The 19,579-nt window shown below is 31.2% G+C and overlaps 1 protein-coding gene across 1 annotated transcript in view; it reads left to right on the top strand.

Annotated features, from left to right (window-relative positions):
- LOC129217262 (brain-specific angiogenesis inhibitor 1-associated protein 2-like) overlaps positions 1-19,579 on the top strand; it is a 206,042-nt gene that overhangs the window by 26,590 nt on the left and 159,873 nt on the right. The window contains exon 2 of the mRNA XM_054851533.1: positions 13,824-13,899. Within this exon, the coding sequence (XP_054707508.1) occupies positions 13,824-13,899 (76 nt within the window). The remainder of the gene's footprint in view (positions 1-13,823; positions 13,900-19,579) is intronic.

Raw genomic sequence — 19,579 nt, 5'->3', positions numbered from 1 at the left:
CGGTCCTTGTTATTTTCGCTGTTTTCCTCTTCTAGATAATCTCTGCGTCAAAAATATTACAACTATGAGGTGTTCACATGCATGAAAATTTCTTGACATCCATTGTTTTTTGAATTGCGTTCCTCGGAATCTCAGACTCGCATGGAGATCAATCAAGATTACCGCGGACTATATATGTACAACTAGAGATTGCAATACCGGACTAAAAATGCAATACCAATATTCAGTATTTTTTTAACGTGATACTGGAATGCCGGCATTAATACCAGTATTAGAAAGTTACCGAGAAACATTCAAAAAAATAATATTTCGGTGCAATATTTTATTGTTTTGGTCAAAAAGTGTATCATTTACTTATTGTAAACAAGTATGAAATAAAAGAACAAATATCATAATAGAAAAATCAATAATAGTCGCAAAAAAAAAAAAAAAAAAAAAAAACATCATGCTAATTTTCACTAAGCCTGGAACTCATTGTAATAAACAAACTTCATGCAGTTGAAAAAAAAAAAAAACACTTCTGAATTTTTTGACAGGTCGGTGCCTGAAAGTCCTTCATCTTCGAATAATTTGGTCTTTAACTTGTTGGTTTTGAAAAAATCATTTTTGTGAGTGTGGGTGTCTTTTGTATTGTGGGTACTTTTTAAAAAAATGTAGCTGTTCTTCGAGCGACAATTCTTTTCCAGTTTAAACATCACCTTCAGCGATTTCCTCTTCATCAGAATAGGTTTGTTTTTGCGTTTTTCTTAAATCTTTGGCTTGAAAGTCACAATGAATTTAATCATGTTAATTCCTTTTTTTTTCTTTTTTTTCGTTTTCTTTTCGATTTTTTTTACAATTATGTCAATATCTGAAAATATGTTCCAACTGATGATGCCTTTTCTCTTTGTCAATGTTTAAGACATTGCACATATTATCTCGTTTGGTGTAAAACTGAATAGCGAGACAAAACAGCACGCTAATACTGATGAAAAACTACTGGCTGTTAGTTATACGAAGAAAAAGTTTTTCTCAAAACTCAGTACAGTCGAAACAAATATTTAAGAAATATATATCATAAAAAATTGCTTCAATTTATTTTTAGAATAGATTGTTCAAAGCACAACATTTAAAATTAATTTTCAGAAGAGGGTAAGTCTGAAAAATGGAGATTTTAAAAACGTCATTCACATAAACTCACGAAAGTACGATTCATCACACCATCATTTGATGAAAATATCATTTTGTATAATTTTTTTGCTACTTTTATTCATTGATGTTCTATAAATTCGTGCTTTTGAAGCTAAATTTTTACTTCAATAGATTGATTTTGGTACTGTGCCTCATCGAAAAAGAATTTTATACTTAAAATAACAGTAGATATCCAATTACTTAAATTGAAAACTCTTTAATTAAAAACTATTAATTATTTTTAGCTAATACCGAAAATACCGGTATTCTACCCCAGCAAATACCGGTATTGCAAAATTGCAAAATAGCTCCAAATTTCGGTATTCCGGTATAGCGGTATTGCAATCACTATCTACAACATTATGAATTTTTTATTGAAAACAACATTTGATTATTTTAAGGAATTTTGAGCTGCTTTTTGAAAACAGTAAGTTATTTTAAGTCATTCGACCCCGCCCCCCCCCCCTTTGCAGGTAAACCATTTTTAAATGTTACATTCAAATTATACTATAGAAAATAAACCAGGGGTCCCGTGAAAACAAGTCGATACTAAAATGGGTAACACTTACCGAAGAAATTAAGATTCGATGTTGTAGACAAAATAAAACATGTTATTCTTATTTCTCATATTACCGTTTTTCGATTTAAGGCAACGGATTAGCAGAAACAAATATACACCCAAAACTTTTTATGCAGTGGATAGGGACCGCATAAAAATAGCTTAAAAAAATTGTTCAAAACTTCACGAGTAGCTTTAAAAAGTGTGTTTCCGCTACATTTTTTAATTTTTTTTTTATGCGGTGGATAGGGACCGTATAAAATACGTCACATAGATAATAACTCAAAAACTTACAAAATTGTAAATATTTAAGCGAAATGAAAATAAAGCAAGTGATGATAATTTTTTCCGAATAGGCGAACAAATTTCCCGGATAAAGATATTTCTGGGAAGTCACAGTGACTTCCCATCGGGTGTGCCTATGTAGTTCGCTTAAAGATACTACCTCGCATTCGTTTTAAAAATTATTTCATCGATTGAATCCCAATGTGATTAAAATTTATAAAAAAACCGCAGGAAAAAAAGGTAAAAAAAAAGGGTCTAAAAAAAATCGCATAGGAAAAGACCACATAAAAACAGGTTTGGATGAATTATTACTCCGAAATATTACCCGAGTGTAAGACTCGAAACAATTTTCATTGAACAGATTGTTTTTTAAAAAATAATTTTATGTATATTTTAGCACGTGTTATGTACCTAAATGTCTTTTCTTTTATTCTAACTTATATAAAATTTCATGCTGCACAAACTTAACATTGGGAGATTTCTTTTCCGTTCTTTCCAGCCCTTTGAATACAGCCTGGAGAAACACAATAGAGGAGAGGGTTTGCAGAAATAAGAGAGGGAAGGAGAGAGGGCCAGGGGGAGAAGGAAAAGTATGAAACCAAAGCAATCTCATAGAAATGAGCACTGACTTGAACAACGTACGTGACTTGGCCCATTCGCGTGACGTCACACGGCGAGATGGAGACGAAAATGGGATGTAGGGCTCCCATCAGGACCAAATGCCGCGAATTTCGTTTTTCTTGCCTTAAAAGTTTCCACGATTCCTTTGCAGGGATATTAGCTTTTTCCATTTTTGAGGGAAGAGGAGCAAAAAGGGAATCCCATTCTGGGTGTTTATTGAATCACGTCATTGTCATACATGGTTTTTGTTTGTACAGTCTCAGAGTAGACTGGGACAAGAAGTCGTTATTAGTTAACTATTTCCTTTAAATTTACTTCCTGAAATTTTAAAAGTTTTTTTTTTTCCGAAGAGTATGCTTAAAAACATAGGATTTGACCATTTTTTAAAATAATTTGACAAAGTTTAATATTTTTTTTAATTATTTTTCTTTGTGCGTTGATTTAATTTTACTTTTCGCGCTTCTGCGCATGACATCCCAAGTGATGAAATGCCATTCACCGATGCCGCTAGCGCAGAGAGCAATATTTAATTCGCATTTTTACACACATGTATTGTCAACGCTGTGGTTGATAGCATGCGTAGAGCGCAGTATTTAATTCGCTTCGTAATTATCATATCGTGGAAACGCGGTTGACAGCAAGCGTAAGCATTCAGCGTGCCAGTGGAGTAGCGTGGCAAAGTTTATCATTTGTGACGTCCATGAAAACCATGCGTCCTTATTTGAAAAATTGGATAGTTTAAAAATTAATTAAAAACTAAACGTTTCGAAAATAAAAGATTTTCCTCGTTCCGTGTTTTTTTTTTTTTTTTTTTTTTTTTTTTTGCTCATTCTATCAACTTCAGTGACTGAAAGTAGTACTTTTGACTGATTTAAACAACCCTATTCTGCAGTTCTAAGATTTTATATGATATTTATTTGTGCGTCTGGCTTATATTTTTCTTTACTACTATTCTAACGAAATTTATTTAAGTAAGTTTATAAAGCAAATTGTGAAAAATTATTTAATATAAATCTTGTTTTCTTTTTGTAAATAATTCAATGTTGATTTCTGTAAGATTATTTTTGTGTTTAAAGCATCGCATTTTCTTCATCGAAGTTTCCAAGTGATTGGATACCAAAAAATAATTTGCTATGTTTTGCAACATGTGGTACAAAATTTGGTGCGCAGTCTACTCCTTTCCTACTCAATTGCAGTAAAAGTAAAGTTCACTAAATTTTCAATACATATAATCGTTATTATTTAACTATTTGCCTCAATGTATTGACTGATAGTTAGCTTTGCAGTTCTAAGATGTTGTTCAACATTTATTTGTGCCTAGACTTTTTTAGTAACGTTTTAGTAAAATTTTAACCCCAATAAGTTTATGTAAAAAAATTTTTGTGAGAATTCATTAAACAGAAATCTTGTCATTCTCTTGTAAATACTTCATCTATAACGTTGATTTCAGCAAGATATAATATTTTTGGGTTTAAAGCACATTTCTTTCCAAGAAATTTCCAAGTGGTTTTATACTAAAAAATTATTTGCTACGTTTTGACTAAATTTGTTAAATTTGACTAATACGAATTTTCGTCTGCAGTCTACGCATTACTACTCAACTGTAATTTATGCAAATTCACTGAATTTTCAAATGCATAATTTTAGCTTTTGCAAAGTATTAATTCTTATTTTAAAGATTGTTTCTTTTTGAGAATTTTTAGTATCAAAAAGCTACGTAAAAATATAATTTTATTTGGTGAATGAATTAGTTATTTTTAGAAAATTTTGTTAAAGAAAAAGTTTTTGTATACAATACAACATGAAGAAGTTCAATCGTGAATTATAAATTTACTGTACTTCTTAAAATCCTCTTTTCCCTTCCACCATCTTTTTAGAATTGAGCTAATTGTCTTTAAGTGATGTTTCTTGATTTGACGCTTTTTCTTCCTTGTACAAAGTATGGGAACTTTTGTGAATGAATGGGAGAAATATGCAGAAAACGTTCCACTGAAATGTCCACCTAAATTTCTATTTCAATAAACCGTGAACGAATTTCATTTAGTTTTGTCAGCATGTCCGCATGTTCCGACATTATTGAAAATTCAGGAAACTTTTATGGTAAATATTACTGTAAAAGGAAGTGTTTACTATACAATAAATATTTACAGTAAATTGTACCAAAAACATAAACGATTGCAGCACCAATTGATACACCACGTGACTATTGTGCGAAGCAGATAACTCTGTATTTCCCTCCTATTTTAACGTGTTTCAACTGGTATGGTCTTCAGCAAAGCTGCGTGCCAATACGAAGGTCCCGAGATCGAACATTCTATTCGCATGTTGAGTTTTTTAACTCTCTTTTATTCTACCGTAAAATTTTACAGTAAAATAGGATTTTACGGTAAAAGTTACTGGCAACGTGGATGCCAGTATTTTTTACGGTAAAATTTCCGCATTTTTTTTAACAGTGTCCCCAGATGTCGTGTACTAATTTGGACTGGAGGAAAAGAACATGATAACAAGCTAGAATCTCTTCGGGAGAGATGGTCGCAAAAGCAATGCTGACGTGCTAAATGCCCACACAGGCACTAGCGAATGTGAAACAGGTCATAAATCTCTTACAAAAAGACGATTTCACACAACATTTTAGATTTTAAGAATGGTTTAATGCAGTTGTTTGAAATTGCGACTTGTAATTCTAACTTTCGCATCGCAACGACAGCGCAGTGATGGAGGACTACTTGTCAAAATGATTTGTAATTGCGACGCTCGGTACGTTGTCATTGCGATGCTTATGTAACAGCTGCAGTCGCAACTTTACAACAAGCCCTTCTCAATAACCGCAATGTTGGGTCAAATTACATTTGTGCGATAATTTGTCATTATTTGTTACTTTTTTTCTGCATCTTTCAGTGTTTGGCTTAGCGTGCATGTAGAGCGTCAGCATTGCATTTGCAATCTTATGTTCCTGTTTGTTATCGTGTGCTCTATCTCCACTCTAAGTTTGTACTTTGCATTCAGGGACAACCTGTATATCTGTCTGTGAGAATACATAGACAAAAAAAAAAAAAAATCAATTTTGTTAATCTCCGAGCGCATAGTGACGAGCTTTTTTTTCTTGACGTATGTACGTGTGAATGTATCTCACTCAGAAGCACCAAATCATAATCATACAAGGTTGAAATTTCGCATGTAGAGTCTGTGTAACGTCATGACTCTCACATGCCTTCTGGATGTTTACGAAAAGAGTTCTTTCTTCTGTTTTCAGTGGCAAACCAATGTCAATTTCAATGCGTTTTTCGTGGTAAGATATTTTCTCAAAGTCCATCGCTCAATCTATTTCCACAGCTGAGTGAATCGTTTATATCATTTGAAGAGTGATAAAAAATTGGAGATTACTAGTAAAAAATGGTGGGAGCCCCTCGCACTGTTTTTGGGTAAGAGATGGCACTCTGTGGTGGTAGGATAATATTAGCCGTGGTATGTGTTATGCATTGCTGTTTATCCTGATTTAGAAAAAAACGTTTAAAGCTTACCTATGGTTTGAATTTTGCACGCGTTTTACTCGAAACTCTAAAATTTCTAAAATTGGTGGAAGGATATATTAGCCCTGATATGTGTTATGCATTGCTGTTTATCCTGATTTAGAAAAAACGTTTAAAGCTTACCTATGGTTTGAATTTTGCACGCGTTTTACTCGAAACTCTAAAATTTCTAAAATTGGTGGAAGGATATATTAGCCCTGATATGTGTTATGCATTGCTGTTTATCCTGATTTAGAAAAAACGTTTAAAGCTTACCTATGGTTTGAACTTTGCACGCGTTTTACTCGAAACTCTAAAATTTCTAAAATTGATGGAAGGATATATTAGCCCTGATATGTGTTATGCATTGCTGTTTATCCTGATTTAGAAAAACGTTTAATGCTTACCTATGGTTTGAATTTTACACACGTTTTACTCGAAACTCTAAAATTTCTACTTACACCCCTTTACTTCTTACTGCCTTGAATGTGTCTTAATAGGCGTACAAATTAATAATGCTTGTACACATCATATTTTTTTAGAAAGTTAATGTCCACGTCCACTTATGACTTTCTTCTACTTTCAGTATGATTTAAACTACAAAATTGAAAGTTAAGAAATATGTACAGTAAAAATGAAGAACTGGACCTTTAAATACTGAAGTTGGGGGTGAAAAATTTAAGGGCTTCAATTCTTGATGCAGAAAAGTTTTATTTGTACAATGCAAAAAAAAAAAAAAAAAAAAAAAAAAAAAAACTCTTGGTCTTGAATCCGTAAAGAAAGACTTATAGAGTAGAAATAAATTTGAATATAATTTAAAAGGAAAAAGGGGCTTACCTGCGATTCCCATTGCCTAAAAACACGAAATCGTTATTTTTGTGTAAGGGCACTTTTACCTAATCAATTCTTCGTAAAAGTTTTCTGGGATAAATTTAATTATTAACTCTTTTATCTTTACTTTCTTCACGTATGTTGCAATTGTTTTTGACCAAATATAGGCTATTTATTTTCTTTTTATGTTTAAATCAATTGAAGAAGAATGACAAAATAAATTTAAATTTCCTTTCTCTTGAGATGAATTTTATGTTTGAATTGCAAAATTTGGATTTTTTTTTCTTTTTCAAGGTATTTACGAAAACTCTACTAATTTTCTTCACATACATTTTAAGCGGTTCGTGAAGACTGTAGGTTTTGATGTTTTCAAATGATTTTGAAATATCCACTCGCAACCTTCTGGCAGACAACTGAACCTACGGTTTGAGTACTGAATCTTAAAAAAGAAATATTACCAGAAAAAGCAAATATTAATGATGCATTATATATACAAAGAAATGCATTTTGAATTTGTTTTTCATCTCTGATTAAAAAATAAAGTTTGCAACTGAATTTTTAAAAAATGCCTTACCAACACTAATTATCTCAGGCAATTTATTCAATATACGAGCTTCGAATACATTTCAGATAAACACAAAAGCACTGTATAGAACCTAAACGTATCTCTTTTATGCTATATATAATATAAAAAAAGTGATGTGCATTTTGTGTCTCATCGATTGTTTTTCTCTCAAGTAACAATAGTGCCTGGCATAAATTAAAAAAGAAAAGAAAATTATTGCTTTGAAGCCTCACCAACTTTAGTTGTTCCAGACACTGTTCACTATACGAGCATGGAATAAATTTCAGCTGAATACCAATTCGCAATTACAAATAAATGTATAGAACCCAAAAGTATCTCTTTTATACTATACATATATGGGTCATTCTCCAAAAAACGTAACTTTTGAACGCAAATATTTTTCAATTTCGAAATCTTTTGTTTTTTTTTCTTTTTTTAAAATCCTCATATGAAAGTGTTATCTACTAAGAGTAACCATAAACAATGGCCCAGCTAAGTTCCAATTGTTTTACACATAAATTAAAAAAAAAATTATAAAATGCGTTGTTCACGGAAATAAAAAAAAGAAAAAAACTTTTAATGTGGCTAGTTTAATATCAAAGTAGTAATTTTATTAATTGTGCAAACACTCAGCTATTTTAATGATTAGTGGGTATATAATATTAAGCTTTTTAATTAAAGCACGGCTTAATTAGCAGTTTCAAATGCATGTTAAAAATTAGTATTTAATAAATTTAAGGCCTATTATTGATGTATTTCCCCTCCATCATTTATTTTCACCTGAGAAATAATGACATTGGTAAGGTTGTCACGGAGGTGAAGATCTTTCCATTAATATAGGCCTAATTGATACATTTTTCAGGGAAATTTCTTTTTCTTCGTTGCTACAATCTGCACATGTTAAGCATATGAAAACATGTTCGCTTCTTTTTTTACATTTATTTACATCTCTGAAATTCAAGTTTACGGAAGTGAGAAGTTAGAATGACCACACTAAATTTTTAAAGCAAAATCAATCTTCTTGTTTTAGACGAAAATCTCAAAACTTCAACTATGGCTGAAAATAAGCAAAGGGGCTTATTTTTTGTGTCATGGAAAATAAAGTACTGCCACGTATTAATGGGGAATGGTATTTTGTGTTTAGGTAATGGAGGTGAGAATTTATTGAGTGACATAACTCCTTGTCCTCCTAAAACAAACTAAAACGCAACATTAAAAAATTACTTAAACAATTAGTATTTGAGACACTTGTGAAAGAAAAAATCAATAAATAAGTATATATTTTTAATTAAAGAAGTTGTTAAGCAACATAAACAGTCACACAAGGTGTGTGACATGCCACGGAGGTGAGAATTCACATGTTGTGAACCAAAAATATACTAAAATAAAAATTATTCTTGAAAAATTGTTAGCAGGTTTATATACACATATATACATATATACATACTAGCTGTACCCGACGCGCGTTGCTACACCAACAAAAAAATACATCATTATACTGATTTTCATGACAATCGGTTGAACGAGGCAGAAGTTGCTACTCTGCAGTGGCGAGTGGCTTCAATGAGCATATTATGCACCTTCTCCGTGGAAAAATACATATATAGATAGCAATTTTCATAATAATCGGTCCAGGTATCAAGTGAAGCCGTGACTATACTCAAATTTTGTACTCACGCAGTTTGCAAGATCAATCAATCGCTAAAAATATCAAATAGAAAAAGTTTTAAATCCCCCCGTTGCATGAAAAGCCATAAAACAATAAAGAAAGAATTTATTTGTTCAAACTCAAGAAAAATGGCAACAGCTAACTTCTTATCAATGAGATCTTTCACGCGAATTAATTTCTGCAGCCGATAATTTTATTCGTATTTATCCAATGGATTGTGACTTAAATTGGAATAAAAAAGGAACTATCGATCGGATATTTTTCGAACTGGTCTATAAACATTCCCAGTATCAAAAATAACAAACGGTGAAAGTTTCAGTCAAATCTGCCGGGTAGTTTTTGAGTTCATGGATGACATACAGACAAACATTCATTTATATATATATATATATATATATATATATATATATATATATATATATATATATATATATATATATATATATATATATATATATATATATATTATTTAAAGTCTCACTCGTAGGTAGCACAATGGCAAGTGTACTAAACAACAAGGAACTCAAAAGAATATTAACAATGTAAATTGAAAACCATGTAATTATGAAACGTTGAACAATAGAATGGGCAGTAACTGCTATGCTATCAAAGAGCTGGAGCAGTTGGCATATTATACTAATTTGCAGGTTTCTATGGAGGTCGGTAACGCACAAGTCAGCCAGAATTTGCATTTTTATAGCAAAATTGCTTATTTCAGCTGCGTGGTAGGCTAAGTATTGGTTGATATATTTTATTGGTTGGTTTAAATAATAATATATGTAATATACATTTAATACTATAGCTACTTTTGCGCTGTCTAAATGTAGAATATTTTACTTCAAGTTTTAATAATTATATATATTAAGAGAGACGTACATGTTTGTGTCACATAATTCTTTTTCTGTAAAGTAACAAGTGTCTTGCATAAATTAAAAAAACCCCGGAAAATTATAGCTTTGAAGCCTCATCAACTTTAGTTATTCTAGACACTCTGTTCACTATACGAACTTAGAATTTATTTCAGCTAAATACCAATTTACTTTTACAAATTAATGCATAGAACTCGAAAGTATCTCTTTTATACTATATCAAAAAAAAAAAAAGTGACGCACATGTTTGTGTCACAGGTTTTTTATCCTGTCAAGTAACTATTGTGTCCACCATAAAAGATTTTAAAAAAAATCAGGAAAATTAATACTTTAAACTCGTTGATTAATAAAAGCGAGTTGAGGAAGCACGCAATTAAAAAATATATTAAACACTAAAACTATTATACAAAAGCGTCACATATTAAAAAAAAATAGTGAAAGTTATTTTTTATGCACAATTCGGTGTCCAAAATTGATAAGAAGATTTTTTTGTTTCACACTCTGACACTTCATTGCATTTTAAAAGTTTTTGAACTTTTTTCCCCACAGTAGCAAAAATGTTCCTTTTATAATAAAAACCCGTTATCACAGAAGACGTTTTAAGAGCTTTTACGCGCTTCGAAAAGCTAAAGAAAAATCTCTCCTTTTAAAATTGTTTAATACCGCATTATTTTAAGGCTTTGATTTCTTTTAAAAACCTGGTCTGCCTCTAGTTTGATCTTTTAAAGAAACTTCGATAAAAAAAAAAAAAAAAAAAAATCCATAGAATGTTCAAATCTAAGAAAAAGCTGCAGAACATAGATATTTCGCTTCACTGGCTCTAAAATTTTTTCCTCATTCAATTGAGTTGTGTGCATTACTTGGATTGTTTCAAGAGGAATATCGTAAAGTCACTTTAGTACACTATTTCTAAATCTTTTGTCCCGGAATTCAAAAATTTTCATTCTCAAAATAACTCGAACTGTGCTGAAACATCCGTATATTTTCGCAACTAAATTCTTTTAGTTTTATTTTATTTTATATTCACCACATGCTTCCAAAATTGATGTGATAAAATAACTACTTGATATTGCGTTCTAAATTCATGAAAATTGTTCAAAGTGTTCGCTATGATTTGAATTCAGAAATTCAAGCATGAATGATTTCTTCTTCTTGTTCTTTTAAAATGAATGGAAATTGACCATACGAGATGTATGAAATAAGAGAATGTATTCTCTGAAAAGTTTTTATTCAATTATTTTCTATGTTTTTCCTGTAAAACTATTCGTTTAAAAATACCAAGTTCCAGATTTTGTGATACGCATAAATGAAAGAAATAAAAATTTTCAAGAGATGTCGGATGTGAACACCTGTGGTCTGTTTAGAAAGAAAGTAAAGGATGGCATTCAAAAAGTTGAAACTGGTTTGAGGCAGAAAATTCCAGAGAAAAAGGTATACTTTTTTTAAAAAATATATTTGTCCCAATTAACTTGCACAGTACTGCAGCTCAAAAACTGACGCGTACTTCCTTTTATGGAAACACTAGCGGTACCCGCACGGCTTTGCCCGTAGTAGAAATAAAAAAGTCATTTGATTTGCCTGTATACTTACAAATAATGGATGATGAATTTCTCGCCAATTCGCTATGTTCATTTGCTCACCCACGTTATGGTAATTTGCTCGTACACGTTATGATAATTTACTCGACCACGTTATGATAATTTGTTCCTCCACGTTATGATAATTTGCTCGGTAAAATGTTCATAAAATTGGAATAGAGAAAGAACAAAATCGAAATTTCAAAAAATTGCTTCGAGGTGCTCACCCCTATGCTACGAACTAAATCTGTGCCAAATTTCAGGAAAATCGGTCGAACGATCTAGGCGCTATGCGCGTAACCGACATTCAGAGACGCAGACTTTCAGAGGCAGACTTTTAACTTTGTTATTAGTACAGATTAAACTGTGTACTCATTTTAATCGTCTATTTTCAAAATGTCGAAACAATAAATTAAATCCTCAATATTCCGATGTTTCAAACATCAATCCTGTATTTTCAAATCCGTGGCAATCTATGATGCGAAAGTAAAGTTCTTAAGAACAACCAGAACTAATTTTCTTTCCAGAGCTCCCAGATAAAAGAATAAGACACGAAGACGGCACTATGTCTTAGCAGAACAGTTACACCAACAAAGTGTTGCATCTCATTTCTGGAGGGTATAAGCTTCGTTATTTTCGTAATGCTTCCGAACCGGTATTGGCAATCAATAACAGTTGAGTACCGGCATTTGTTTGTTTTACCGTGAGGTAACGATATGTGCCACGGGTCTCTTTAGAAGGAAGTGAAGCATTTCTTTCAGAAAGTGGTATTAGAGTAAAAGGTGGGGTTAAGTCTTCGGAGAGTTATTTCAACTAAGAAAGAGTTCGCACTTTATTGTTAAACGTCGGATAAATGATGCTTGGGTAGTCTGGTCAGTGAATGAACACTTAAGGGCAATTTCATCTTCATAAATTCATAATGTTTTCATAAGTTACTGAAATGTGCTATTATTAATAAAAAAACTGCGAAATTTTTTAAGTCTCTGCTTTTGCTCTTTGGGGGAGGGTGGGGATGAAGAGGAGTTTATCGGGAAAAAGATGCCCTTATCCTCCTAATATATATATATATATAATGGTGAATGATCGAGTTACGCTCCTGACGTCATCAACAAAGAAACTCACTCCACGGCATGATAATTCGATAATATTTTTCGGTAATTTTTGACATAGAGGGAAATGTTTTATTTGACGAGGCTGAACCAAATCCCGTAACTTAAATTTTTTACTGGTAAGACTGCCATTTTAGGAGAAAGAAGAAACGAAAAAGTGGTCAGCAATGAACACTATCTACTGAAATTCAGGGCTAATCCAGCGGAGTTAGGGTTAAAATGTCAACTGTCAAAATATCACCAAGCAGGCAATTGCTTCGTTCAAATGTAGGAAGTTGATATTTCCGATTCATAAAAGAAAAAACTTTCAAAATCTTATTTTTTGAAAGAAATTACAAACTTTTCCTTCACCGGAATACAAGAGGGTGTGGTATTTACTGGTGGTCTACGCTATTAAATAATTGAAGGTAACTTTGATCCGCAATTTCTCTATTTTATAACTGACAAAATACTCCTCAAGTGTTGAGTGGTCACCCAGTCAGTTAGAATTTTATGACCTTTTGAGGATCATAATCTAGAAAAAAAGAGGTTATGAAAAAGGATGCGAAAGATTGGGGTGTTTAAAAAGGTTTTACAAGGATTTTTGTTTTCTGCTTATGTTACGATTTTGATGCCTTATTAGCATTAAAAAAATTATAAGTTAATAGCGAAATACTGAGCGGTCTATCAAAAAATGTAACGCGCGTCCAAATGCAACGCTTGTTGATTACATTGCTACTTCAAAAGCAAGGATTTAGAATGTCGTTTTCTAACGCAGAGCAATCACAGAGCTAATGCGCTTTACGCGAATCACATTTCCGTAACGCTCTGCGATTGCGCTGCGTTACAATCATTAACTACTGGCATTGGTGGTTTTAACGCAGCGCTTACACGATGAAGGTGTTTTGACCAGCTTAGCATGTGAATAAAACGTTTCCTAAATGCTTAAAAAAATATTAAAACAACTGCTTCTATTAATAAGTGTCAAAAAGGAATTTAAATTATTTTCAAAAACGGGCTTTTCTTGATAGTTCATTGATTTATTTGTTTCTTAATTTCTGTGTTTCTTTCTATTTTCAGAACATTCTAGAAAAATTTAATCCTTGTGCCCGACAACTTATATCAGCTGGAAAAGCATATCTAAAATCCTTGCATGGTAAGATTTTTTTCTTTCTTTTCTTAATGCCAGTTTCACAAGTTGATGTTTGAAATAAGGTTTCGTTGTTCTTAACTTTTTTTTTCATTCAAATAAAGATGAATAATTGATAATATAGCTCTAAATTCAGTATAATTGATCAATTTAATTAAAAAATTGCCGAAAATAAAAACAATTCGTTTTTAATATTTTATCAATACGCAAAACTTGAACGAAAGTACAAACTCAAAAAAAAAAAAAAAAAAAAAGTCCTGGATTACAATAATTTTTTGTTCGAATAAGGTAATTTAAAACTATAGCATGAATAAATATTACCATTTAATGACCGTTATATGTTTTATTATTCGACATTAATGACTAGCCTTAAAATACACTAGTGGACAAAATTTTTTAACTCAAAAACTTTTAACAATGTTTTTACGTATAAGTAAACGTATAAGTTACGTACGTACTTACGTAGTTAATGTTACTTTGTTGAAGTAAAGATAAAATCCTGAATTTAACACAACTAATAAATTTTATGAAACAATTAATGCAATTAAAAAAAGATCAACTTTGATATCTTATAATTACGTGAAATCTGGATAAAAGGATAGTCGAATACGTAAATTTCCTAGATTAGAGTAAACATTTGTTCAAGTAAGTCCATTTAAAGTTCTATCCTGAATCAATATGTTGCCATTAGTAATTCTTAGTTGCTTTTTCAAAATTAATGACAAACTAAAACTATGAGTAAAAAATGAAAATTATTATTATGTATGAAATTCTAAATTTCTGGTTTTCTTCTCCTAAAAGCGTTTTTTTGGTTCAAAATGAAAAATAAAAAAAAATTTAGTCACGTCACTACATGTTACTATTTTTTTAAAAAATATAACGAACATTTAAATTAGCCTGTAAAAAAAGTAAATTGCTATTTTCTACAGCATTGTCATTTTTCCAAAAATAAATTAAACAACATTAAAAGCTTTACTAAAGCTGAAAATAATACTGTTTATCAAATAACCAAGCCGTTTGGCTTACTTGTCATTTAATTTTGATTTATTTTAAATTAAAACGAGTAGTTATAAGAAAAGTGTAATTAAACATTCTTTTATATTTAATTTCATTCAAATAGAGACGCTTACTTTTGTAAGTGCATTACTTTTGACCAATGATTTTATTGGAACTAAGCATTTTTGGTTGCGTGGTTAGAGTGAGTTGGGGGGAAAAAAAGCGTTCCTCCTGAAGTGCAAGCCCACGCGGAAGGGTGATAAGGTGTATATATGCTGTAATCGACGTATAATTTAAATTTTAAGCCTGTACCCCCCCCCCCCCAAAAAAAAAAAAAAACGAGTTGCGGGGATTGCCCACAGAAACTATGCTTTTATTGAATAAGTTTATGATGATAAAGTTGATAATATTGAAATTGATAAATTTTACTGTATTAACTGAAACTTAATTCGATTTGTTGTTAAATGTACCTTCAACATTATAAGCTTACGTTATTAATAAAAGTATGTAATATTAACTGAATACAATTAACATAAATTTAACAATATCAACTGAAACGTAATTCAATTTGTCGTTTCTATGTTCTTTTAACATTATAAGCTTATGTTATTCAATTAAAGCCTGTGTAATATTAACTGAATACAGTTAACATTAGTTTTACTGTATTAACTGAAACTTAACTTGATTTGTTGTTTCTATGTTCGTTTAACATTTTAAGCTTACGTTATTCATTAAAAGCATGGCTTCTGTCTACCAGTCCTGCTATCACCATTTTTTTATAAGACAGAAATTATTAAGTTGGAAGATGTTTGAGTTTCGGACTCTAGCATTACATCTAAGGACGCAGTCAAAGGAAGATTTTCAATAAACATTCTTCTTGAATTGTTTGTTTCACGGAATAAGATGGCTTCTGTTACGGCAGTAAATCTTTTCGGACGAATGTTTTTATTACAGTCACTAAGCCCCTAAAAAAGTAAAGCCGGACACTGTCTCCAAAGTGTTTTAACCGTTTGTCGAGATCGCAGTCACGACTTTAACTGCACATAAAATAACGGTAAAGAAAATCGAACGTATTGGCTAGGCGACTGCTTTGCCCATGAGATTAATAAAACTTTTACTGCCTGGGATGGCTTTCTTCGGCGAATTTTCTCTTAACACGGAGTTAATTTGATCGGAGGTCTTTCCAGCGCTTAACGTGGGGGACATGAGATTATCTGATTAACACTGAGCAATGGTAATCAGCTTAAAGTTCTGTCACGCAGAGAAACGACCTCAGTTATTTCTGGATTTAAGAATGGCAACGCAGGAAAATAAAAAGAATGGTGTTGTTTCTATTAGCCAGAAGTACTACTTTTAGTCGCTGAAATTGATAGAATAAGCAAGGAAAAAAAAAAAAAAAAAAACATGGAGTGAGAAAAAACTTTCATTTTCCCAACGCTTAATTTTTAATTAGTTTTTCAATATGTCCGATTTTGAAAATAAGTCGTGGTCTTTATTTCGCCATTAATGATGTTCTTTTGCGCATCTGTCTATTGCGTTTAGACGTTATGATAATCAAGAAGCGAATTAAATAATGCACTTTACTCTTGCTATCAACCATATCGTTGCCAGTACAAGTGAGTAAAGACGCGAATTATACATTGCGCTCTGTGAATTGCAACAGTGAATGGCCTTTCATCATTTGTGATGTCATCGGCAGAAGCGTAAACAATAAAACGCTCCGATTAAAATAATTTTTTAAAAATATTAAACTTAGTCAAAACATTTAAAAATTGGTCAGATCCTATGTTTTTAAGCATGCTCTTTCAGAAAAAAAAATAGTACTTTCAAAATTTAGGAAACGACCCCATTATTTTGCCTACAAATAAAAGTTCTGAAGAATCTTAGAGCTTATATTCCACGGAGCAGATTCGTTAAGTTATTTCTTAAGGCTCAGAGAGGATGAATTGAATAGGTAATTGTATTTCAAAAGATTATATCTGCTTTTTCTTAGCAATTATAGACTGGTGTAGATGCACTTACATAATCTGTTTAGAACTAAGCTTAATAGTAAGAAAAACAGAACATTCTAAAAAAGAAACTTTAGAAAAATTGTTTTTCGTAGAGACATACGTAATGATTGTAACTTTTATCTTTCCTTTTTTATCTTACATTCAGAACTGTCACTTCACATGCACGTTTCCGCTCACGCCACGCTCTTGTTGTCTCTGCACCTGACTTAATCATATTCACAACAAAATTGTATGTTTTAATGAAGAAATTAGGTTGTAAACAACGAGAAAACTAAACAGTACTCGAAACCCGCTTTGGTACTAAGTCATAAAAAGAAACAAAAATTGTGTGTCGTAAAAGCACACAATAAAATTGAAACTTTTATATTCCCCCCTTTTTTTTTTGCATTATAAATTGTTACTTCGCCCGCACGTTTTTTCTTATGCCAAGATCTTGTTCTTTATGCACCTGACTTAAGCATAGTCGCAACAAAATTGTATATTTCAAAGAAGAAAATATATTATAAACATCGAGAAAACTAAACAATACTCTAAATCTGATTTTTAATTATTGCCAAAATAATGAGAAATAATAGTAATTAGAAAGTTAATTGTAATAATAAAAGTTAGCAAACTAATTTCAAGGCTGAATTTAAACTATGTGGATTAAGCTTTTAAACTGTTGACTTGAATCGAGGAAACCTACATTATTTGAAAAGTTGAAATTCACAAATATATTCTTGCTTAAGTTCAACCTTGAAATTCATACGTCAAGTTCATTAACAAAACTAATTTTGTGTTTACTTATATTTTTTTATTGATTTTGGCGAAAGTTAAAAAGCGGAAGTATTTAAACTTTATAATTACTATTATTTATGGCAACACTTAAAAACAACTACATCACATCCGTCACACAAAAAGTTTACCGATCAGAATTTCATAACTCTCGCCAAAAAAGTTTACTTGAAAAACAACTTTAGCCAGGAAGTAAGTTTCAAGTTTTTGTGTTATGATGATTTGTATAACTTGATTGTTATTATGGGCTAATAAAATGAAAATATGTTAATAAAAATCTTTATACTTTTGATTAGAATATAAAAAGTTGAGTAAGATGGTGAAATGGACATATTGCTTTTTACCTGCCATATACGGAATTAAAGTCGGAAATCAACGAATATATAACTAAAAAATGTCTATATTTAAACGAAAACCATTTCTCTTCAAAGTACCATTTTCCATAAATTCAAAGCAATTTTAACATTTTCTTTAAACTTCTTCAATGATTCCTTGAACTGTGAAGAAATTCAAAAAGTTTATCATGTCCCTTCTTAACTTTCGAAAGATTAAAACCGAGCAGATTACTCGTGCATCTAAGTATTTGTCGTCTGCGTCTTGCTCTTATGACTTTAAGAGCACATAAAACGGTTTCGGAGAAAATCGAATGCTCAAATTCCGACAGTAAGTCGTGCCGTCTCCCCCAGAACGTTAATAAAACTTTTACTGCTTTGTATCTACTCTTCTTCACGAGCTGCTGATCGGAGCAAAGCTTAATTGATTGCTCAAATTTCCTGCTCCCCCTCTCTAAAGTTTGATATCGATTCGTTGTTTTCATTAAGCCAGCTGGGGCGGCTCGTTTTAATTAATAGCCAATTCTCAGGAAGACATAATTGTTATTATCTCGAAATTTCTTATGTTTTACATTTAGTAATAAACGAGAAAATGCTATTTATTGCAAGTTTGCTTCGAACAAAAGTGTTTATTTCGCGGATATCACCTTTGAAACTTCCTCACTACTTCGTGATACATTGATTGGTTAGGGTCCATTTGGATTTTATTAGACTGTTATGTGAATGTCATGAAGCTTATTACTTCATTTTCTCGACTACTGTGGAACCGCCTTTGAGATTGAAAAATATTGAGTTCCTAGACTTATTTATTACTTTTTGAAGAATCAATTTTATTTTCAAAATGCAATTCTGAAATTTAAGTTTTAGCGCAACGAACATAAACTAATTAGTTTTATTTAAAGGTAAAATTATCTGTATCACATTCTGATTGGTTGTCATTCAAGATTGCAATACTGGTATACAGAATACCGGTATTTCGAGCAATTTTGCAATTTCGTAATACCGGTATTTGCCGAGGTAAAATACTGGTATTTTCGGTATTAACTGAAAATAATAAATAAGTTAAATTAAAAATTATTTTATTTAAATCTATCAAAAATCTACTTATATTCTAAATGTACATACCATTTTCCGTAATACAGAACTATCATACTAATCTGTTGGTGTAAAAATTTGGCTTCAAAACTTGGCACGAGCTAATAGAATATCATTAAACAAAAGTAGCGGAAATATTGCAAAATGATATTTTCATTTCTGGATAGTCAGATAAATCGCATTTTTGTGTGTGTGTTTTTTTTTTTTTTTTTTTTGTACAATATGTTTTATTTTTTCTATTTCCCTGATCACTCACTTTCCCTTTAGGGAAAGTTAATTTTGAGCGTAATTTCGAATGCATTTATTCTATGAATAATTTATTCCAACTATCAATTGCAGCAATACTTCATGATATTTCTTTAAATATCTGTCTTAACTGCAATGAATATTGTCAAAAAAAAAAAAAAAAAAAAACTTTTTCTCTTGTTAGCAAAACAAAAGGTAATTTGTTTCCCGGTATTGTTTAGTTTTCATGCC

Source organism: Uloborus diversus, chromosome 2 (genome assembly GCF_026930045.1).
Source record: "Uloborus diversus isolate 005 chromosome 2, Udiv.v.3.1, whole genome shotgun sequence".
Classification (NCBI taxonomy): Eukaryota; Metazoa; Arthropoda; class Arachnida; order Araneae; family Uloboridae; genus Uloborus; species Uloborus diversus.
This window is presented reverse-complemented; position numbering and strand designations above follow the sequence as displayed.